The sequence below is a fragment of the Lissotriton vulgaris genome, chromosome 10 (assembly GCF_964263255.1).
Source record: "Lissotriton vulgaris chromosome 10, aLisVul1.2, whole genome shotgun sequence".
NCBI classification, from domain to species: Eukaryota; Metazoa; Chordata; class Amphibia; order Caudata; family Salamandridae; genus Lissotriton; species Lissotriton vulgaris.
Window position 1 is genome coordinate 348171414 of NC_141698.1, and position 24638 is coordinate 348196051.

The 24638-nt window shown below is 46.8% G+C and overlaps 1 protein-coding gene across 1 annotated transcript in view; it reads left to right on the plus strand.

Annotated features, from left to right (window-relative positions):
• LOC147685227 (uncharacterized) overlaps positions 1–16976 on the plus strand; it is a 47290-nt gene extending 30314 nt beyond the window's left edge. The window contains exon 3 of the mRNA XM_086939768.1: positions 16752–16976. Coding sequence (XP_086795894.1) covers positions 16752–16976 — 225 coding nt within the window. The remainder of the gene's footprint in view (positions 1–16751) is intronic.
• The last annotated feature ends 7662 nt before the right edge of the window (positions 16977–24638 follow it).

The window sequence follows — 24638 nt, forward strand, 5'->3', positions numbered from 1 at the left end:
GGGCTTTCATACCCGTCCAGATGTAATCTTCTATCAGAAGTTGTAATTTGTTCAAAACTTCCAGTGGGGACTGCAGGGTAACGTTTGCATAACATATAGAATCTTAGGCAGCAGAGTCATTTTGATGGCCACACGGCGCCCCAGCCAAAATAGCCTGTAGCCTTTCCCATACTCTAGATCAAATAGAGCTTTGGAGAGTAGGGTGCCATAATAGCTCTCTGCAGTTCGAGCCAGTGTGGAGTGAATTTGAAGGCCTTAGTTCCCAAGCCCCTGCTCCACCCATGAGAAGGGAAAGATGCACTTGAGGGTAAGTTGGTTTGTTAAATTGAGGAGCTGAGATTTCTAGAGTTTGACTTTAAACCTGGAAGCTTCCCCAAACTCCTCCGGTTCTTGCACAAGAAAGGGCAATGACATGAGTGAATGTGTCAATCAACCATAGCGTTGTTCACATGGAGCGTAAGCTTGTGGTCCCTCTCTCCCATGGTGATACACATTATTGTGACGTTTTTATGAACACACTCTGCAAGGGGCTCCATGTACACTGTGAAAAGGAGTGGAGACAAGGGTCAGCCTTGCCGAGTGACACTGGCAATGGCAAAGAGTGAAGACGCCAGGCTATTAACTCGAACATTCACCCTGGGGCCTGAATAGCTACACTAAACCTAGCGCCTGAACCGCACACCAAGGCCCACCCCCCAGAGCATTAAAAGCAGGTATGGCCAATGTACCAGTTCAAATACTTTCCCAGCGTTCACTGACAATAATAGCACAGGAACCTGTGAACATTGGGTTTTATCCAAGTGGTGGCTCAAGTGTTTGGTGTTGTCACTACAGCCCGCTTGGGGATTTACCCTGTTTAATCACGGGCCGGGATATCCTGCTTATATGGAACCCATCAGTTCGCTAAAATGATAGTAAAGATCTTGGTGTCAGCATTTAGTAGTGGAATTGGCTGGCATAAGGAACAATGTTCAAGGTCCTTGCTGGGCTTGGGCAGCACCGTAATGGTAGCTAGCATCATAGTATCAGTCAGGGAGCCCGTGGTGCTGCTGAATGAGCTATACAGGTGGGTAAGTATGGGAGCTAGGGAGGTTGCAAATAATTTATTTGTAGCCATCCTGCCCTGGTGCCTTGCCCGACCGTAAGTGAGAAATCGCTGCCAACACCTCATCCATCCGGATATCACGATCCAAATGCGAGGCATCCTGTGGTGTTAATTACTGCAAAGGGACATGCGCTAAATACGACAAGGCATCTTTCTCAGCCGGGTCCTCATCAGAGTAAAGAGTGGCATATAAGCATTCAAAAGAATGGTCAATTTGCTCAGCTTGAAATAACCAGACACTCTGTGGCCATTCGATTTCAGATGCCCATTGTCTAACACAGTGGCATAACGAAACTTGAGGGGGCCCCCCTGCAAGGTATGGGGAGAGTCCCCCTCTGAACTTAATCAGGAGTCCTCCAGCCAAAGTACTGTGCTGAGGGGGGCCCTGAATCTTGGGGGCCCCCTGCAACATGGGGGCTGCGGGGGCCTGTGTTATGCCCCTGGTCTAACAGCCTAGGCCCATAAGTGGTGTGCCAGGAGCCTTTCTGGCCCCCACATAAAACTTCTGCTTGGTGCTTAAAAGGGCATACTCTGCTCTATCCAGGTCTAGAGCTTTGAGCTGTTTGCACAATGTAGGGTTTGGCAGCGTATTTTATGCAAGCCAGATTGTTTATGTGCTTCCTCCAGTTCTCAACCCCTTAAGTGATATCCTCTTATGCTCTTATTCCTCTTATCTGTGTTCAAATGTGCTGCCAAAGCAATCAGCAGGCTGAATGGTGCTATGGGTGTTACAGGGATGTCATTGGGTTCCAAAAATTCCCTAATCGCTCCTTTCATCTCCGTGATGTGTGCCACATATGTTAAAAGCCTATGGCTAAGGCACCAAGTACGGTGCTGGGGGGTAAGACCTGGCAAATATATATGGAGATTAAGTGAGACGTAATCAGAGTGCAGTGGCACCAATATCAATTGCGATGGTAGATGCTAATATTCGCGGGGTTGCAAGAAAGACGTCTAATCTAGCGTAGGTCTGATGAGAGGCTGAGAAGTAGGTATAGTCCTCTCTATGGGATGGTGTTTGCACCATACATCTGTAAACCCATGCATGATCAGCTGGTCATGACATGCTGTGGGAAAAATATACCAAGTTGTCCCACCTTTTGTACGGACCTATCCAGGCTAGCATCTGGGACCAGATTGAAATCGACTCCTATCAGAACATCACTATCCATAGTGGCCATCACATGTCTTAGTGTGTCAAGGATATAGACTTCCTGGTGATCATTTTTAGCATGAGAAGCGACAAAAGTCTACCAAGAAGTGAGAAGCCAAGAAAATTGCTACACCAGCTCTTTTCCCCAACGAAAAGTACTGATGATTGAACTATCGGGATCTCAAGAGCCTCCAATCTGCCTTAAGAAGATACGTATCCTGACTTAGAAATATCACACAGTTAGATTCCTGCAACATAGAAAGGAATGCCAGGCATTTTGATGGTACTTTGAGGCCCTGAATGTTATAACTAATTGTCCTAACAATTGGTCTCTCTGTGGGGGAGTAAAGGCAAAGACTCAGACAAGGTGTGGCTGCAATAATCCTGAGGGGTGGTCTGCATAGTGCTAATGTACAAAGGCATTGCTGTGCTGTGCTAGATAAGTAAAGAATGGAGGATCAGGAAAGAAATAACATATAGAGCAATCGTGAACAATAAAACTAGAGGGGTCTCTCCCAAAGATTGCTAATAACAACTCAATTTGGGTCCATGTCGTGGCAGCCAGGCTCAGTCTTGAAACATTCTGTGAAACAAGGAGCCCCACAGCTCACACCATGCAATTCAACTTGGGGGAGCTGGGTCCTAAACAGATCGCACACAACTATAGGAGAGCGTGCAATTTTGTGTGTGCTAGCAGGGGAGCATAGGGTGCCCAGTTTACAGTGTAGGTGGCAGTCAATCATTTTCAGGTTTGGAGATGGTCTCTGCATGCTGAAGTTGGTAGAGGAGGGTAGCTCTCTCCTTATGACTCACCATTTTGGTGGGTTGGGTTGTTTTTCTTGTCTTTGGGCATGTGGAATGCCTTGGGCATGCTGAAGTGTGAGCCGGACTCCGCATGAGGGGACAAGAGGCCTCAGCCTGCTGAGGTTTGTCAAGGTCCAGCAAAGCTATGGTTTCCTCCAAGGTGGGCATGCACTATGTCTCATTGTTCCACATGAAGGTGAGACAGAAGGAGTGCCCCCACTGATAGGGGGTTCCCTTCTCCTGTAGGTATTATCTGATAGGCCTCAGCAGATGATGGTGTTGCAGGGTAATGGGAGAAAGGTCCTAGTACAACCAGACCTTGGTACTCTCAAAGTCAATAGCGTTACGATCCTGAACAGCTGAAATAATTGCCTCCTTCTATTTGTAATAGTGCAGGCAAGTCAGAATGACTTGGGGCAAATCAGGCGATTTAGCAGGATCACCCACTTTGTGCGTTCGGTCCAGTATGATATGTTTTGGGATGAGATCTGGTGTGACATTGTTGAAGAGTCCGCAGACATAGTTTTCAAAGCCTGCTGCAGCAGCTTGGCTACTGATGCCTTTCATTCTTATATTAGCCCTCCGAGACCTGTTTACAAGGTCCTCCAACTGATAGCTAAACTCAGCATTCCTATCCTGCAATTTGAACAGCTCCTGATGGTGCGCATCCAGTGTGAGTCACTATTGTGTTCAACAGTGTTAACTCTCTCACCATGCTCACTCACTTCTCTCATGAAGACCTAGATTTCTGTTGCCATTGCCTGTTTATGGGTCGCAATGTCTGCCCACATATATCCAAAAAGAGTCTCTAAAAAGGCACAGGTGATTGGTTCTTCCCCATTGGCATGCTCAGAGTTAACGTCATCTGTTACAGACGATGTTGATGGAGACGTCTCTCTGTGGGGTTCTGGCTTTTTGCTCACTGGCTTGGTGAGGAGATCCTTGATGGAGGCATCCCTCTTAGGCGCAACAGTGTCCTGCCATGATTGAACCAACACCAAGCAGGGTGCGGCCTCAAGTCCTGAAGATATGAGAGGCAACGCCAGGCGGGTACTTGTGACTGCCGCTCTTTAATAGACAATGCCCTTGAATGGTCCCTCCAGAAGGGTGGGTGTCTCAGCTGTCATGATGATGGCAGAGGGCACCGAGAGACTTAGCGTGGAGGTGCCACTTCACCTAGGCCCAGTGGGCTAGATGCCGAACCTGGAGGGGCTCACTTGCAAGGCGACTAAGCCCCTGTGTCCCTGGAGAGACAAACGCCACCTCCAGTCAGGGCCCTAGGCACAACACCACCACAAGTGGTCTCCTCCAGCATCATGACATTTTCATTGAGCCCACCAGGGGCATGAGCTATAGTTATCTAAGGTTACCAGTTATAGTTACTTTCGATAACTATAACTGCTGCATTTCCTTGGGTTTTGTGTCTGTACAATCTGTAACCTTTGTTTTTTTTAGCTAATTTATATAATTTCTTAGCTCTATTTTCTAACTATAACATCCCTATAACCTTTGTTTTTTTTCAGTGAAAGTCTATGTTTTAAAAAAATGTAATATACTATTTACCTACCATAAGTTAATCCAACAATCACTGTGCATGGCCTTTGGTGTTGCACAGCAGGGGGTTGGCTGCAGTGCCATCCTGAGACCAGACCCTGCAACCAACCAACATGCATGCATCTAACCCTACCCTGCATACAGCCTTCAGCCAGGCCCTGCAGCCAACCCCTCAGACGCAGCATATGTGACTGTGTGAGTGTGTGTGTGAGTGCCTGTGTTGGTCTGTGAGTGTTTCTCTGTGTCTCTGAGTGGATGTAGGAGTGACCCTATGGGTGTCTGAGAGGATGTTTTATTGACTGTATGGGTGTGTGAGAAGGTGAATGGATGTGTGGGTGGGTGTGAGTGGTTGTGGGGGGGGGTGTGAGAGAGTATGGGACAGGTCTTTGAGTAGTTGATTGAGATGGAGGGTAACTGGAACTCGCAGCCCCGCCATGCACCGTGATATTATAAATGATGTCGAAAAAGATCATTAGTGATGTAAAATGTCGAGTAATTTGCAGTGCATGGTGAGAAAGTGAGTTATAGTTACCTCAGAGCACAAGTTATAGTTTTTTAAGATAGTTTTAACTATAACTAGTGAGTTTCAGTGCTTTATAGAGTTTAAAACTGAACATTTCATCTAACGATAATGTTACTTTAACTTTGTTTTTTCCAGTGAATTTCTAGGTTTTTGCTAAGGTAAAGTAATATTTAATAACCATACATTAATCCAAACCCCCTGCATTCAGCTAACCCCGCACTGTCTAGACCCTTTGGCAGTGGGGTGTTGGCCACAAGGCCTGGCTGTGTCCAGGACCAGTGGGCAACCCCTCAAAAGAAGTCCGACCTCACATTACACACTGCCTTTGGCTGTGTCCTGCAGGGGAATGGCCACAGGGCCTGGCCCAGTGTATCAGAGGGCCTTTTTTTAAAGGAGGGGGACATGTGGCATCCCTGCCTGAGCCTACATGGTTCTTGGGACCCCATCCTCTAGGGACACTAATTAAAAAGGGGAGGATACGCATCCTCAGGCTGATTTTGGTCACAAGTATCACATCTCTCTGGGCCTGGCAACTTTTTTGGGGGAAGGAGCATATGCTCCACCCTCTTTGGGCTGCTTTTGGCCCCAGGGACTCCATCCTCTGGGGGCCATCACATTTTTCGGGGGATGGGGCACATGGCTCCCTTCCCAGGGCCATGTTTGGTCCTGCGGACCCCATCCCCTGGGCCCATCCATTTTGGATACAGGGGGCATTCATGACCCCTCCACGGGCCGATTTCAGTCCCAGGGTCTCCATCCCACCGTGACCAGAGGATTTGGAAAATGGAAAGGGGGATAGGAAGCCCTCTTCCCTGAACCGATGTTGGCCCTGGGAACCCCATACCCAGGGCCTGGCCAACAAAGGGTAGATACCCTGGTGTTGACTGAGGGCACTCACCAAATCATGGCTCAGGACCAAGCCCTAAGGCTCCTACGGCTCCGCCCGGCTCCCTGTATCCAGTGGGATCTATTATTGTCCCCGCCCGCATAGAACAGCTAAAAATACTCCTCCCTGCAGTTGGGAGTAATATTTTCATTTGTTTCCCTGACTCCTTCACTGTGGGCAGGGAAAGAGATGAAAAGTCAGCTTCCTAGTGGCTGGAGCATTTTTCATGCTCCCGCCTGCTGGGAATGGACTTGGTGTTTGCTCCCACTTTCAAGTGAAAGCAAACAGGTTTCCTTGTCCATGCCAGTGCAGGCAGGGAAACTGTGACATCCCGGGGTGGGCAGCTCGGGAACTTAGCCTTTAGGGTGGGGTCGCCAGGGCCATTAAGGCTCAGGGAGTGGAGCCTTGCATCCTTCTTCCCCCTTGTAGATGCGGCCAGGCCCTGGCGGGGGGGGGAATGGTGGGGGTTGTGTCCTTGGGCTGAAATCAGCCCAGGGAGAGAGGCTGCTTTTCTCCCTCTCCTTTCAAAATTTGGCCAGGCCCCGAGAAGGAAGTCCCCAGGGCCGAAAACAGCCTGTAGAGTGGGCCACATGGGTCCCCCTCCTTCAAACAATAAAAACAATAAATGTGTTCCCCAAGTGGGTTTTAAGCCACCCAGGGGGTCTTAAAAAACAAGCGGAGAAGACAGCCCTTGTTTTTTTTTTTTTTTGCTACAAATGTTTTTGGGTCCAGGGACCCCACTAACAGAACTAGGGGCTCAGGGTATTTTTCTGTACTTTATTTAAGACTCTGGACTGAGTTTTGAGTTTTAAAATGGCTGCCATCACTTTCTGGGTGATGTGATGGCAGCCAATCAGATCTCACTTTGAGATCTGTCAGGATATGCGGTCCCTAGATATACAAAGTTTATTTTTCAGTGATTACTCAATAACAACTGAATGGATTTCCACCAAGACACATAAAGCCCTTTTTCTGGACCTAGATCAAGCTTTTTGCCAAAATTGGTATAAATACATTCAGCAGTTTAGGCTGTAGCTGTGTCTAGTCCCTACAGAAGAATGAATGGAGTATCACCTCGAAACTTGCCATGTGCAAACTAGGAAAAAAGTAGCACTTTTTTGGAAAGATTTGTGGAGATTCGTCAAATGGTGCCAAAGTTATTAGCAAAGCAAAAAATGCATTTCCTATAGAAACATGATCCTAACTATAAATATCCAGTGGTGGCCGCCACCAGGTAATGTACTACCTACTGGCGGTCACCAGTAGGTAGTTATTGTTAGGTCTGCTTTTCCATAGACAGAGTGTTTTTTGGTTTGCTATCTTTGGCCCGCAAGATAAATCCTTCCAAAACTTTAAAAAATGTAAAGTTTGTCCACCTCAGCTCCTTCCTGGAAAGTTGTGGGGTGGTCTGTCCAGGGGGCAAAGGAAAAAGGGGGGTCCCAAAACAGAAAATCTCCATGCATTTTCCAAAAACATGTTTAAGGGAGTTTTCAGAAAAAAACAGTAAATGGAATTAAATCAAAATAGGCAGGAAGTTAGATCTTGGTCCATATATTGCGATTTTCATGATTCGGTGTAAATACGTTTAGTAGTTTTTGAGGAACTAAGGGTGAAACATCATTGTACATTTTGGCAGTTGGGCTTGCGAGAGTCTCCAAGACTCTTGCAGGAGCTCACATTTAAAAAAAATAGCATTCTGATTGTTCCAAAAAGCTTTATTTTGTTTGCGCCATCTTGCTTCCATGGGATTGCGACTCCTAAATGAGCAAGCGCTCTTATTGGCTGCCAGCAACATGAGAAACATATTGCTGGGGGTCATTACAGGACTCAGGGACTTAGTTCCCTGTTCTGAAGTTGTAAAAAAAAACATATATGTGGGCAGGATAGGGATACCATGAACCCCCTATGCTTCATGGAGGGAAAGAGGGACCTCTGCCCGGGTCCAAAAAGAAAATAAATGGCATTTCTTTTACACAGTAGTCTGATTTTTAATAAATGGATAAGGAAAGGATATATGGGCTGGTATATGCACTTGCCACCTCTTCTGAGCCAGAGGCACTGCAATGTTTGATTTCTCCATCCTCTGAGAACCATTAATGAAGAGGAGTTGCACAGTTTGTTTTGACCTTTCCAGAGGTTGCTGTACAAAATACCTACCCTCATAGGAATGGGCTACATAGGAGGAATTGCCTAAACTTTCCTCCTTTTCTGGATATTCATATGCTGCATAGTTGCATTATCATATGTTGGAACCTTTTTTGTGGTGTCATGTGGATGTGCTTAGAAGAATGATTAAGAAACGCCTCTACCAATGCACTGGAAAAATACTACAACCTGGTTTTCCATGTTTCATAAATCTTTACTCATTCCATTCCAGTGGACAAGCACAGGACTGACCAGGACTGTTCGTAGAACTCAAGATAACATATTGTTGATGCAAGTTGCTCCAAGAAAATAACATTGTTAAATGTTTGGTTGCCTTTTATGCTCTTTTTATACATGCACTATTTATTCTATTTTACAACATTAAGTCTGGTATTCTGTGGCGTGTCATAAAAAAAGAGAGATAAAATACAGGCTCATAGTAGAGGAGAGAGAGTGACAAAGCAGGAGCTCTACACCGGAGTTGAATGTCTTAAAATCAAGACCAAACATTTTGCAGCACTAAAATATTGTGAAACAAAAAGGAAACCAAAACATTGTGCTTACATACTTTGTATGTAGACTACACAAATATTGTGGACCAGAATTCTGTCAAAAAACAGGTACGTTTGATCATTTTACTATCATTCAATTACGTGATACTTGTTTAGTGCAGCTTATCACCCAAGAGGGTATCCAGGTGCTGTGCTACAGGTATCAGTCGAACAGCCAGGTCTTGAGTCTCTTCCTCAGGGCCGGACTGGGACCCGAAACCAGCCCTGGCAAACTGCTCAACCGGCCCCCCTGGGGGGGCTAAAGGGGTGCGACCGAGCGGTTTGCTGGTTTTGGCTGATTTTGTTACCGTGGGCCGAAATTGCACGCCCCCCCGTAACAAAAATGGCCCCCCAGCGGCCCAAGACTGGCCCCCACTCTGGCAGCCCACCGGGGAAACGCCCGGTGCCCGACACTGCCAGTCGGGCCTTGCTCTTCCTGAAGTGGGTCAACGAGGGTGAAGAGTGGAGATGGGGTGAGAGGGCGTTCCAAGACTTGGTGGTGAGGCGGAAAAAGAAGCATCCTCTGGAGCGGCATCAGTGGATGCATGCCATCTGTGCGAGGGCGATGTGTGTTTTGGAAACACATGCACAGCCAAATTAAGAGTATACCCTGTTTATTCAAGAACAACTCAACTGTCAGACACGTCTATACAGTGCAACCCCAGGCAGGACTGCTCCCTACATTCCAGAGTCCTTCAAAGTCGTCCCCAACATAAAGAAAACCCATCAAGAGAGTGTTACATGCCATAGAGTGCATTTACTATACATCTCCCATACTAATGCAAACAAATCTATACATGGCTACAACATGAAATGTAGACAACATGAGATATGTAAACATAACTGAAAAAAATAAAGCCATAGTACATACACATTGTCTTGTTTATTCTAAACCTCCTGTCACATCCAAAAAAACACAAGAATAACAAAAACAACCTCCCACAAATACTATTTCAGTTACACAATTAATCTGCTAACTTCTTTGGCATACGTTTCATTCAAACCTCCCTCTCCATCACCTGAAGGGAAGCTTTTCCTAAGAACACTTCGACACCCCATCAAAACCTGACTAATCTTTTATTTTACCATCACTCTCCTTTTTTGTAGTTGTTGCAATACAACAATCAATGCGTGCATAACCAGATCCTTAGACAACGTTTCCTTCCACTCCTTCTCCCAAATAGTTTCCCTACACACATCACTGACTTATGACATGATCCACTCATCCTCTTTATACTGTACCATCATGCACAGGCAGGCGAGACAGACAATCAGCATTCATATTATTGGAGCCTGGTACATACTTTATGCTGAAAGTGTAATCCTGGAAGCGAAATAACCATTCCATTATGCATGGAGTAATTTTACATGCACCCTTGGTGTTAAACAAATCAATCAAAGACCCAGGGTCTCTATGTAATTCAAACTGTGAACCCCACACGTACAATCTAAAATACTGCACACCCCACCAGCACGCTAGTGGCTCTTTTTCAATGGTGGAATATGTAGTTTCAGCACCCTTGAGAGTACATGATGTAAATGCTGACACCTTTTTTGTCCCTTGTCCACCTGCATCAAGACACCCAGCCCATATGCACTGGCATCTGTCACGACTATAGAGGCATCTTTGGGATCCAAAGTTTTGAGCACCCCAGTGTCAATGATCACCTTCTTTATTTCCACAAAACCAGTTTGAAACTCATTAGACCACTCATATTTAACCTAATTTTTCATTAAATCTTATACTTTCTTGGAAAAATTGAAAAAAACTTTGAATAATATTCTACCAGTCCTAAAACAGACCTTAACTGTTTCTTGTCCTTTAGCACGCGTGCCTTCTTGAGATCCTCCCCTAGCTTCATTTTGGGTTTGACACCCTGAGCGGATAATGTATGTCACAAATATTCCACTTCTTCTTCCACAAATCTGCATTTGTCAACTCCTATTGTCACACCAGTACTTGTCAAGTCAAGTCAAGTCAACAAATTTGTATAGCGCACTACATACCCAGAGGGTTTCAAGGCGCTTGAGAAGGGGAGGAGGATTATTTGTCAAATATCCACGTTTTAAGCTGCTTTCTGAACGCTAGGTGGTTCTGGGTGAGGCGAAGGTAAGCGGGGAGTGAGTTCCATGTTTTAGCAGCCAGGTATGAAAAGGATCTGCCTCCCATGGTGGTCTTGTTGATGCGGGGTACAGTGGCGAGGGCTTGGCTGGAAGAACGAAGTTGGCGGGAGGGGGTGTAAAAGGACAGACGAGAGTTGAGGCAATCTGGTCCGATATCGTAGTGTGATTTGTGTGCGTGGGTAAGCAGTCGGAAAGTGATTCTCTTATTGACGGGTAGCCAGTGGAGGTCTTTAAGGTGACCAGAGATGTGTTCGTTGCGTGGGATGTCTAATATGAGCCTGGCTGAGGCGTTTTGGATTCGTTGGAGTTTCTTCTGGAGTTTAGCGGTGGTACCTGCGTAGAGGGTGTTTCCGTAGTCCAGTCGGCTCGTGACCAGAGCGTGGGTGACTTTTTTCCTAGTTTCGGAGGGGATCCAGCGAAATGTTTTTCTGAGCATGCGAAGAATGTTGAAACAGGAAGAGGATACGGCGCTGACTTGTCTGTTCATTGAGAGTGAAGAATCCAGGATGACTCCAAGGTTCCGTGCGTGGTCTGTCGGGATGGGTGCTTTTCCGAGGGCTTCCGGCCACCAGGAGTCGTCCCAAGCGGAGGGGGATGTACCTAAGATGAGGACTTCTGTTTTGTCTGAGTTCAGTTTCAGACGGCTTTGTTTCATCCATTCGGCAACTTCTTTCATTCCTTTGTGTAGGTTAGTTTTGGCGGTGTTGGGATCATTGGTGAGGGAAAGGATCAGTTGAGTGTCGTCCGCGTAAGAGATGATGTTGAGGTTGTGTTGGCGTGCGATGGCCGCGAGGGGGCTCATGTAAACGTTGAAGAGTGTGGGACTGAGTGAGGATCCTTGGGGTACGCCGCAGATGACTTCAGAGGCCTCGGACTTGAAAGGAGGAAGGCGGACTCTCTGGGTTCTTCCGGTGAGGAACGAGGTGATCCATTCAAGTGCTTTTCCTTGAATTCCGATGTTATTGAGGCGTTGTAGAAGGGTGCTGTGGCAGACTGTATCGAATGCTGCAGAGAGGTCGAGGAGGATGAGGGCGACTGTGTCTCCATTGTCCAGTAGAGTTCGAATGTCGTCTGTTGCTGCGATGAGGGCGGTCTCAGTGCTGTGTTTTGCTCGGAAGCCAGATTGTGAGGGGTCGAGGGATTTATTGGCTTCGAGGAAGGCGGCGAGCTGGTTGTTGACGGCTTTCTCGATGACTTTGGCCGGAAATGGAAGAAATGAGATGGGGCGGTAATTTTTGAGTTCGGTGGGGTCCGCTGTGGGTTTTTTCAGAAGGGCGGTGAGTTCAGCGTGTTTCCAGTCTTCTGGGAAGGTAGCGGAGTTGAAGGAGAAGTTGATGACGTCTCGGAGGTGCGGTGCTATGACGGAGTCTGCTTTGTTGAAGATGTGGTGAGGACATGGGTCTGTGGGGGATCCTGAGTGGATGGAATTCATCAGGCGGATGGTGTCTTCAGTGGAGATTGGGTTCCAGGCGTTAAGGGTGTTCACGGGGGGAAGGTGATCAGCAGGTGGTGGGGTGGATTGGATTCCGGGTTGGTACAAAAATAACGTGTGCTCAGATGGACCAACACTATGCCACCTCAACAGTGAATATACATATATGAAAAAGTCAAAGCTTCCATACACAGACAATCCAGAGCACACACAAATACAGTACTTTTGATCTGCCAATCTTGCAGAACCAACTTTAATTTTCAGATAATCCATTCCAAGTTCTGGTTACACGCAGGTCGGTAAATGAATACCACAGCCGACATGTGTTTTGTTGTAATGACAACTTTTTCAAGGCTGTTAATTTAGAATAAAGGACATTACATATTCATAAAAAAGGCTGTTTTATATGCATATCAGATATACTAAAAATGTACCACACTTATGTCCTGACAAAGTGCAAAGAGAAGCGGATGCTCATTAAGTGTTACTTTCTCATGCATATGAAATCACTAACACTACAAGGTCCTGTGCTCAGAAAGGAGATATGAAGAAAAAAAGAAGAAAGAAGAAAAATTCACCAAGTGATCTCAACCAAGAGTCAAACCAAAGAAACAGACTGAAACCAAACCTTTCTATTTTTTACCGAAAAAGAAAGAACATCTCATGTCATGACCACCATTCAGTGTCCCATCAGTGTAAACAATAACTCAGAGCAGAAATTGGCCTCATCAGTGTTTCAAGGCACGGAAATAGTCGGAACATTTCTGCAACGTGTGCAGGTTGTCATAGGAAGGGAAAATGTCCTTGGAGCCCAAAGAACCAATACATTCAAGGAACAGTCTTAAGTATAACCTACCTCTGGTTCACAACAATCGCTAAATAAAAAGGGAGAAGTGAAATGTATCAGGAAAAGCAAAGTCATAATGCTATAGCAAAAGAAAATGAAATTTACCAGAACGAGCATGTCATTGTAATTCACGGATAGCCAATCTAGAAATACACACACAAAAAGTGCTTGCCTTGATCCTGGAAGACCAGAGCATACCAAAAAATATAAAATAAACCTGCCCGGATCTGCAGTTAACGAAAACTCAAATACTACAGCCTGATCACATCTCAAGATGGCAAATAGGATCATCGACAACACTTGCAGCAGCCTGTTGCCTGCAAGGGACTACCTGTCCGTGGACACACTGCCCCAGGAGGAGGGGCTAAAGGGCACCTGCATCGCACTCTTAAGCACTCATCATTCCCGTGCCACGGGACGCCCGACAACACTTGCCACAGCCTGTTGCAAGCAAGGGACTAACTGTCCCAGGACCCACTGTCCCAAGAAGAGGGGTTAAGGGGCACATGCATCGCGCTCTTAAGCACTCATCGCTCCCACACCGCGGTACACCTGATAACACTTGCCGCAGCCTATTGCCAGCAAAGGACTACCTGTCCCAGATCACACTGCCCCAGGAGGAGGGGCACCTGCATCGCGCTCTTAAGCGCTCATCACTCCCGTGCTGTGGGATGCGCACGGGCGGTACCCAGGGCCGCACGGGCCAAGGGAAGGCCCGTCCGCACCCGTCAGAGCCCAGAGGAGGCTGGGCTGGGCCCCACCCAACTTCTGTTCTCTTGGACTACAAGGTATCACCGCTGTTAAATTATCTATCTGTTTGTATGCTACATAGTGGGAGGTGTATAAAAGTAGGGACGGCACAAAAACCCTAAGATTGATCAACTGTCACTGTGGTATTGGCAAGGGCTAGGTTACCATCTGCAACAGCTCTACCTATTGTTCCTTTAGTCCGATGGCCAAAATGAAGGTGACAGAGGGTGGGCGGACCATGCGCAGTGAAACTTAAGAAAGCAAAGAAATTAGCTAAGCATGCTGGATGCAATTGTGCCCTCGACCACATTGATACGCTCTGGTTCAGTGTGAGGATATTCTAGACGTAAATAGGGGGGGGGGTTTAATCGACTGTAATGGCTCCTTTAAAATCACTAACCATGGCACAAATCAAACTATGCCAAAGATGTTTTTGATGCCCAAGAACAAAAAACGACCCAGTATTCATTACTAAGCAGCTAAACATACATACAAGAAAGGGAGTAGCCATAACTCAACGTGGGAGGCAGCCGAGATACAATTTAATGGCATAGTAGACCAGCCAATTGTATGCAGTAATCGCTTTGCACCTTTACGGTGTCACATGGCCCATGGGGACATTGTAGTCTTCTCTAAGTTGGCATGTGCACGCTGCAGATTGCCCGCTGCTTTGCGCACATTACTATAAGACTTTATTTTTGCAACTGTCTCAATTGCTGTTTTCACACGAGAACCCATCATTGTGTTCACACTCTGCAGGTTCCTGGGAGTTAGTCTGAACATTGTAGGCTCGTTTGAACAACAAAGCCCCTTGTTAGTTTGTTCTGGCCATGCCTTAGCACCTACACAAAACATACCGATGCAGCTGTTGTTTGGGATAACATACTTTGATCTTATTGGAATACACAAATATGTAGCACACACTTGGAGAGGGTCCTTCCAGGGAGAAGAGCGAGACAGCACCTATGAAGTAGATTAACCCTGGGCAAAGTACTACGCTACACTTGCGTAGTTTGCGCTACTTTGCACTACGTAAATTGCACGTAGCACAGTGCAAACAGGCATAGGTTAGTGCAGCAGTCATTTTTTGCTTGCTCGCGGTCCTCAACGTCAAGCTGGCGACTGAGAGCGAGCAAAATGACATCCCGGCGAGACTTTTTCCTCATTCCCGATCAGCAAGATCAAGTTGTCGATCGCGAGCATGGAAAATAAACCCCCCGCGAGATTCTCAATAAGGGGAGGTCATTTTTCACATTGCGAGTAGTCGCTTATGCTCGCGACGAGAAACTACCAGTCCGCGTTGAGAAAGCTGCCGCTCGAGTAGAAATCTACTGGAGTGGCAGAAAACTACTGCTTGCACTGTGCAAGATGCGGTTTGCACTGATTGCACAGTGCGGACAAGCATCCGGCACTGTGCAATCAGTGCAAACAGCATTTTGCACAGTGCACTACGCAGTTTGCGTAGCTCGGGTAGTGTGAAGTGCACTTCGCGTAACTAAGCGTAGCGCTACTATGCGAACTATGCCCAAGGTTAATGTAGATCTACCCGGATATATGATGTTACAACGCATACCATTACAACTACCTACCATTACAACGCGACCATTACAATGCATACCATTACAACGCATAGCGCTTAGAGGTGCTGGATAGTGGTAAGTATAATTTACTATTCCAACTCCAGTCCCCGTGGACACTAGGGAAGGTGTTGGATAGTAAATTAAACGTATTCCCTATCCTAGAGCGCCCCCCAGCGCAATGCGTTGTAATGGTATGCGTTGTAAAAGTTGCGTTGTAATGGTAGGTAGTTGTAAAAGTTGCGTTGTAACAGGTGTATACCATCTACCCTCTCTAGGCTAAGGTATCGGTCTGCAGACAAAGCCCAGAGATCTTCTAACATATAATAATAGTAATGATATGCAAGGAGAGGGAGGTTAGGCTATATTGTCTTTTCATAATGACATCTCCTTTCATGATTTATGGACTAAATGCTTTGCTGACCGTATTTGTACTATGTATTTTTTTGTTTGTTGTGGCACGTATACTGCATATTAGAGCACATTAGTTAAAATAAACATTTTAAACTTGTTCATATCTCTGTCAAATGTTATTGTGGACAAGTACAAGAGTGCGAGCACAAGCGTGTATCTTGCATCGTGATTCCTGAGAGATCTGGGAGTGTTGTGTTCTGGGGTGTCTAATCACTTGTTTCTCCATGAGTGAGTAGGAGAGCAAGTAAGACACTATAGCTAGTCGGTCCTGGGCTCATGGGTACAAAGGTCCTAGGATGACTCAGTTCCTTTGCACTAATGTCCCATAATCCTATGCATAGTTCTATTTTTGGGCAGAATCCCTGCAACAGCGAAGCCCCACCTAAAACAAGGACCTCTGTGATGAGACCCTTACGTTAAGCCCACCCAATAACATCTCAAACATTACCCTCAGCACCCATGATATCGTTAGCGATCTAAAAGCTAAGGTTTCCACTTTGAAATCTATGATAGGTGACCTTATGGGGTTGTTGAAGGAACTAATGGCCTTCATGAAATTGGTACCCCCATGAGGCACAAACAAATCGAACTGTAGCTAGGGAATGCCATGTAGCACACATGGGAAATAGACAGCTAACCTCACACCCTGCTTCAATTCAAGATGTTGCATTAATGGGACATGGCACACTACGCAGACCAGGGAAAGAGACTTGTTCCTACAACACAACCAACTTGGGGGGCAGGATGCAGGGCACTTGCTTAGGTCTCGGGAGGCTGGGCCTATTAATGGCACGTGTATGAAGCCAAGAGCCCTTTCTCATTGGCACCCAACAATCAGCAACGCTTGTAAAGTATATAAGACTAATGTCCCAATCTTGATCCACAGACAGTGTTCGAGAATGAAGATTCCCTGACAAATAAGGTAACTCACTGGATACGGCAAGTGAGAGGGTGGAGATCCACAATCAGGGAAGACATTATTTGGGTTAAAAGGCACATGATACGTCTTTCTAGCACTGATTGTTTGGTGTTGATCCTGGTTAATGGAAAACTGGCCGAAGATTTAATCGCCTTGGAGTTTAGAGCATGTTCTCCTGTCCCTTCAGTTTAGACGTAGCTCGCTGCCCACAGAACAATCACAGCGATCGATTGACCACATAAAGAGGCCGCTAATCAAGTCACCACTGAGGGAGGTCGATTAACTTGCAGGGCAAAGTGAAAGGATGGCTGACCACTCTGTCAATGCTTGCCAAGATGTATTGACAGAGCCCTTATGCTACTATTAGCTACCTCCGACACCCTAGAGCTCTCAGGTGCAGCTAGATGCCCTGCTGGCTTATGGAATAGGGAGGAGCCCTTGGATTCACCAGGCATACACCATACCTGAACAAACTGGTTACCGGCCTGACCCCCGTTGGCAGTATCAATCATAACTATGTGACAACTTGTCTAAATAGTCAAACGAGTGAAGAAGCATCCCCACTGTTTTCGATGATCTCATGGAATGTGGTGGGCATTAAGAACAAGCTGCTGCTCCCGCATTGGACTGAGTTCATGGACAACTTTGATGTATGCCTATTGCAAGAGACCTGGAGCATTGTCCCAGCATATAAGGTATGCTTTGATAGCATTTTCGTACCAGAAATCAATAAAAAATGGGCCGCAGAGGAGGTTCTCTTAATGTGAGTTAAGCTCGGCCTTTGCAAAAATATCTCTCTGTGAACCTGTGAATAACCCAGATATTATGGGAATTTGCCTCTAGGGACTTATGAATACTGCCATTGACATCTTCAATGTCTTTGTGAGAGGTACCAGAGGGGGTAGACCTTCAGCGACTATCACATCACTGGAGGAATATCTGAGTTCAAGAAATCCCTTCCTCCCCCTAATAATAGCTGGGGATTTTAACATAACCTTTGAACCTCATAAAACGGGGATGAGATGCTGGAAGTTTTGGAAGATGGAAAAGAAGTGGCTGGTCCTACCAGTGGATTTGAAGCCGGTCTTAAAGTGGACCCAAATAGTGCTGAATGTTAAAGCTATGACTCTGGATTTTGGCCTTAGGGCAGTTAATGGCAGGACCAAATCAAATTGGCTTGGGGCCAACACCTTTAACAGACTGGGGAGGCAAAGCTGCATCGATTACATTCTGCTGGATCTGAGGTGGTGGTACTTGGTAGAAGATATGGTGGTTGTTGACACAATAGATAGTGATCATAACCCCCTGTGCCTTACAATGCAATCTTTATGGGGCACTCCAGTAGTCCTGCCAAAGATCTAGAAGTTGGTTAGAAAAGAAATGTGCCCAACAATTGATAGGCGCCGCCTTAGTTGGCAGAATTTAGTTACTGACCAGGGCAAATTAAGGAGCATTCGGACTGATCTAGCCATTGCCGCAGCAGAGGTTGCAGCACCAAAGGCAACAGAGGAAGGGAGGCTTGCAGCTACAAGGCTCCATGGCCGCTTTTTCACCCAGCTGAACCACGATTTCACAGCTAATACACATACCACACATATGCAGTCCAACAAGAATAAGATGCAGACCTGGTACAACAAGGCTTTTAGGCAGTCCATGCCATCGAGGGGGAAACATGCCGGCAGCAGGCTTACCGCCGTAGTGCTCCGCTCTGACCCCGCATGAGTGCCGCGGCTTTCTCCGTATCCTTTTTCGCTCCGGCTTGAAAGCATGTCACTTCGGTATAATGCGGCTTAACATTTTGGAACAACTGCAGCAATTTTCATCAGGATTTCTATGTTTTTGATCAACGAAGCTCCCACATAACGCGGCTCCTACTCCGGCTCCGTCCCGATGTGTGTGGGTCTTGGCGCGGAGGCGGAGAGTACCAAGACCGAGACCGAGACCGAGTGCAAGAAACGCCCAGCGAGAGAGCAGCGGGTGTCAGAGCTGCTGCGTTGGGGTCGGGCCGCCCTGGAGCTCCGCAGGGCTAGGCACGTACGGAGTCTCCGTAAGGACTCCTACGCAAGCAAAAACAGCGAGAGAGTGCCTGTTTCCAGCGCCGGAGTTTGCTCTGTACCAAGCCCCCTAGATACGGGGGCAGACGCTGGATTACTCGAAAGTGGTCTGCTGGAGGAGGACGCATGCATAATAGAGGTAAAGGGGAAGAAAGGTGGGAGTAAGCGGAAAGTTTTTGAGGTTCCCTCTACATACATGAAAGCAGCTGAAGCTTCTGAAGAAAGTCAAAGTAAGATTTCTTCTAAAGGTCTGGGGAAGTTAAAGTTAAAGTGTCCCCATAAAAAGAAGGGCAAAGGTGGGGAGGCATCTTTGTTGCAGAAGTTTTCAGGGGGAACATCAGTAGCTTCGGACCACACAGAAACATCGGAAGCTTTAGCGGGCTCCGGACCTGGGGTGCCCCCTCAAGTCTCTACACGTCTATCCTCCACACTAAATTTAGAAAAAACATCTTCATATCTCTCTGTTGAGGTAAAGTCTAAGAGGGGTCGAAAGTGCAGTAAGGTGGCTAAACCCCCTCCAGCTTCTACCACAAAGATTACCCCCTCTCTGCGATCTTATTTTAAAGTGATCCCGCAGGTGCTGGAAATAGGTCAAGACCGCTTGCTGAAGGATAGTTATCCCACTGAGCCACTGACTGAGAACAGCATAATGGCGTCGCTGGAGCAAGACCTGGAGCTAGGACTTCCTAGCGGATCAGCGGGGCAGTTGCTGGACTCCAATTCCAATGCTCTTCTGCACCTCAATGTGGGGGCTGTGGAGGGTCCAACAGCTCCAGCAGCTTCAGACCTATTTAGCAGTCAAGTGGTAACTACAGGGCCGGCTCACAAAATTGATATAACGGATGTTATGCCAGCTCAAACTATAGCTGTGTCCCCCTCACCCTTACCTTCACCTTCTCAAGATGAAATTTGGGGCAGAGACCATTTAACAACAACAGATTTAGAGAATATCAATAGTAAGAGCAGTGTGGAAACAGATACAACACTACCTCCTGGATCTCTTCTGGCCCCTAGCTCAATTGATGGCGGTGTGTTTTTTAGCCCCGAGGAAAGTGGGGCCTCGGATCCTAGCTCCACTCATATTTCTGTCGCTTCACTGCAGCTGATGTTTGCAGCACTATCAGCCGAGATCAAGCGAGGCTTCGAGGAGTCTGCTTCTAATCAAAGAGATATAGGAAGCTTTTGCGAGTCTCTGGACGAAAAGATTGTTGGCCTCTCTGTAAGAACCCAAGCCTTAGAAGAGACTGTGGGGCAAATATCTATGCGCGCCGAGAGTGTTCAAGATGATATACTGAAGCTAAGGAGAGAAGACACAGCTTTATCAGAGAGAATGGAGGTTGTGGAAAACAATGCCAGACGTTGCAATATCCGCTGAAGAAGCTAAGACCCTACCTGTTTAGGACTCACTTCCGGGTTCAGACAGACCACAGGCCCCTCAGATGGTTGATGCAAATGAGGGGTGAGAATCCGAAACTGTTGAGGTGGTCCATTTCTCTACAGGGGATGGACTTTACGGTGCAACACCGCCCTGGTACAGATCACGTCAATGCTGATGGTCTGTCCAGATTTTTCCGCCTTAGTGATGAGGACTCCCTAGGTCAAGGGTAGTTCTCCCCACATTTCAGCTGGAGGGGACACGTGTTAGACCTGACATCATTGGCTTGAGTCTCTCCTCCATTTTTTCTGTTTGCCTCCACTGTTTTTCGATGTTTTTCTGGTATATGCTTTGGGCGCCGTGCCACTGCTGATCAGTGCCACAGCGCAAGTGCTCCCTATGTTAAATTGATGTATCGATTGTATCCATGTTTGGCTTATTTGGTTTACTATCAGTCCCTAGTCTAGTGCACCAGGAGTGCCGGGGCTTGTAAATGCAAATGCCGCTCGTGGGCTTGCAGCACGTGTTGTGCCACCCACAAGGGCGGCCTCGTAAAAGAATGTCTACGGGTCGGTCATTGCGAGACCCACGTGCAGTCTTGTACTGTCACGCTGGCTGCGCAAGTATACCCACTTGCCAGCCCCTCAAACCTTCCCTGGACTTCATGTTAGTCACCCCTATGGTAGGCCTACGGGCAGGGTGCATTGTAAGTCTAAGGTAGGACACGCCTGACCAAGTTGGCATGTCCTAATAGTGAACTACAGCCATCTTCGTGCTTCACTATTGCAAGGTAACCTGCTCTCCGTTGGTTAGAATGGGCCGCCGGGATTATTAAAGCTATGATCCTAGCTGGCTCGGGGAGCATGGTGCAATGTCGAGTTTGGTATCCCTGAACTCGGGGTTTAATTACGCATCCGTTGGTGTGGATGGTTTTTGGACTCTGGGTTCGAAAATAGCACTTTAGAAAGTGTCTATTTTCTTGTCTAACCATATCTGGTTTCTGCTGGTCTTGCGTGTGTGTGACAGGAGCTGGGTGGCTCCACAGGTCTGGATGAGTCAGTGTGGGATGAGTGGGACATTGCGTTGAGAGTAGGGGGAGAGTAGTCGCTGATAGCCTGCCCTGCCTGATACAATGCTGGCTCCACCTCCTGCCAAGTGGCTGATGGCTCTGTGCCTGCCGTGGACGATCCTAGCCCCACCTCCTGCCAGGAGGCCGATAGCTCTGCTCCTGCCAGTGTCAATGCTGGCTCCACCTCCTGCTGGGCGTCTGAGGACCCAGCCCTGCTCAGTGAATAAGCCAGGTACTTCTGCCTGGCTCTGCCCACAACAGACCCAGGATGTTGGGAAAGTCCCCGGCATGGACAAAGGGATCAAAGCCGAAAAGGGGTATAAGAGGAGGACCCCTGAACCAAGAATTTAGATCACTTCTGACAAGGAACCCTGTAACCAAGGACAAGAGGCCTGCTGATCTGAGGACTTGCCTACCCCTTCTGCCAGTGTGCTGTTTGCTGGGGGGAATCCTGCAGTGCTTCTTTATTTTTGCCAAGGAACCAGGAGAGAGGAACTGTGTGTGTACTCTCACGCTTGCTAAGAAAATCTCCAAGGACTGGAAGAGTGCCAGTCTCCTGCTGAAGTCACAGGGCTAAAGGACTTCATCTGCTTAAAGTGCTATTTGCTGGAACCTGTGAATCCAGCACCTCTGAAAGAGCCAGCAATCTCGACGCCGACGGACGTCGCCGAATCCAGCTCGACGTAGTGGGTAACGGCCCCAGTGTCCTGCTTCCTCGACGACCGGCCGCCGGGCCCGAACGACGCCAGCAGCAACGCCAGTGAGTGGGAGTACGGCTCCAGCTCCAAGGGACCTCGTGTCTGCACCGCTGCTGATCGCATCGCCCTCGTGCCCTCTCGACGCTGTGAGCACTGCTCACACTTTGCAACCGCATCATCGACAATGACGCCTGCTGAGGCCTGATCGACACCGAAGACGCGACGCCGGATTGCTCGACGCCGCTGATCATTGTGTGCTTCATTTTTCCTAAAGGTACTGTGTTGTGGGGGGTCTGTGTGACTCCAGGCTCGACGTAGCGCTCCTCGCGGTCGACGCCGAACCTTTGGATTAACTTGGCCTCGACGTCGTGTAGCTCCCGTGTGAGTTACCCTGTTGCTAAGAACTGTGTTTCCAAGAAGATTTGCTTTGATACTAAAGACTTTGTGCTAAAGAAGAAATAACCTTTGAACTATCCTTTTTCCTTCCCAACGTATTTATTCCGATTGTGTACATTTTTGTCGTTATTTGGTCTTGTGCTAAGCCTTATATAAAAATACTTATTTTTATAATACTACTGTGTCGTGTCCATTTGTAGTGCATTCACGTTATTACTGTATGTGGTCATAAATGCTTAACGCACAGCCTCCGAGATAAGCCTATCTGCTCTGCCAAGCTACCAAGGGGGTGAGCAGGGGTTATCTAAGTGTGTGATCCCCTTGCCCTGACTAGAAAAGGTGTGTCCCTATTTGTCAGAAGTGCATACCTCTGCCAACTAGAGACAGCCGGTTCTAACACTAGCCTTAAAACAAAAATCATTATCAGGCAAGGGGTTCAACTTCCAGGTACGCTCAGACTTGTCCAGATTCACTCTTGACAAACAGTGGGAGCTGAGTAGAAGAATGGACGCTTTTCGTAGGTTGGGTGCCACGGTGCAGATGGGTTTCCCTGCTTCCCTCAAAATAATGCATGATAATAAAATGCATAATATACGATCAGTTCAGGCAGCAGACGAGCTGTTATTATCTTTGGGTAGTAAGAACTAGGAAGGGGAAGGGGCCAGTTGACTAGAATAAGCAAGCGGTTCAGTATGCAAGGCTAATAGGATAATCTATAGGATAATCCTTTTTTCACAGGATCTATAAGTCCTCCCCCTCGTATCTTCTACTATAAACTATAACAGGTTTTGATTTAGGAGGCAGCGGAAGAGTACTTTTACAAAAAAAAAAAAATATTTAACCTCTAGCTAATGGTCCTGCTAGTTATTACACCAAATTTTCAAGGATCAAATAGTGTATCGTATGCATTATAAAAAAAATAAAAAAAATAAAATAAAATAAAATAAAAAATAAAAAAGGGAGCGAATAAGAATACAATAAGTAAAAATTTGTGGCACTTATGGGGGGTTCGGGGGAGACAGGGCACTTACTTCCAGAATTTCCGGATAGTGGGTACAAGGGTTTCCCATGGGAGGGGGGGGGTCTTGGGGGGCACAGAGGGGTGGAGGGACGGAATGAAAAAGCAAAAAAATACTTATTCGCAATTGAGCTCCAATCATCATTTATTAGAGAGTTTAATTCTAAATGGCAGATAAACAGGGTATTGTATAATTCTGCAGTATTCTCGACTAGTTTTTATCCCCAGGGCTATGCGAAAGCTTAATATTTTCTCCTGGAATGTTAATGGTCTCCGCACCAAACCGCGAGCAAATAAAATTCTTCAGTATTTGCGGGATGTTGATGCGGATATCATTATAGTACAGGAGACACACTTAATCGAGGGTGAAATGCTTGAGCTAGTTAAGAAGAACAGGTGGTTGGACATTTCAGTCTCTACCTCCCAATCGCTGAATATAAGGGGTGTGTCTATCTTGTTCAAAAAACCTATGAACATGAAAATTATACAGCAAAAGGCGGACACTGGAGGAAGATGGGTTATTGTGGCGGTCGAGATAGGAGGTGCAGTTTTAACACTAGTCGGCTACTATGGGCCGAATCGTGACGACCCTACGGCACTAGAATCTCTATTTTCTCATCTTTTACAATTCCCGGAGCCAGTTGTAATTACTGGCGACTTTAACATCGTTTTAAATCCTATTCTGGACAAGCCCCCAACAAGTAGACAGCAGCCTCTTTCAAAAACTAGAAACTGTTTACTTGGGTGCATGAACCAATATGGCTACGTTGATATCTGGAGGGTAAGAGCAGGGCAGAGGCAGGGTTTTTCATTCAGGAATTTTAAATATCGACATCGGTCGAGGATAGATTTTATCTTAGTTAGCCGAGATCTGGCTAACTTGGTCAAGAACGTAGGTTATCTCCCGTCGCATCTCTCTGACCATTCTGCCATGAAGTTGGAACTTGAGTGGGGGGATAAGCTCCCCACTAGGACGTGGTCTTTCATTGGAAGATATAGAGTTTATACAATCAGAAGCACGGGCGTTCTTTGAAACCAATATTGGTTCAGCATCATTGGGTGTTGTTTGGGATGCCTTCAAGTGTACATTAAGAGGGATTATAAAGAACAGGACTACATATAGAAGAAGGCAGTATATGGAAGAGGTGTCTTCTATCGAAGAGAGCATGACAGCTGCCCAGGTAGACATTGAAAATTGTAGGGATGACAACAATCATGATTTATCCCAGAAACACGCAAAATTG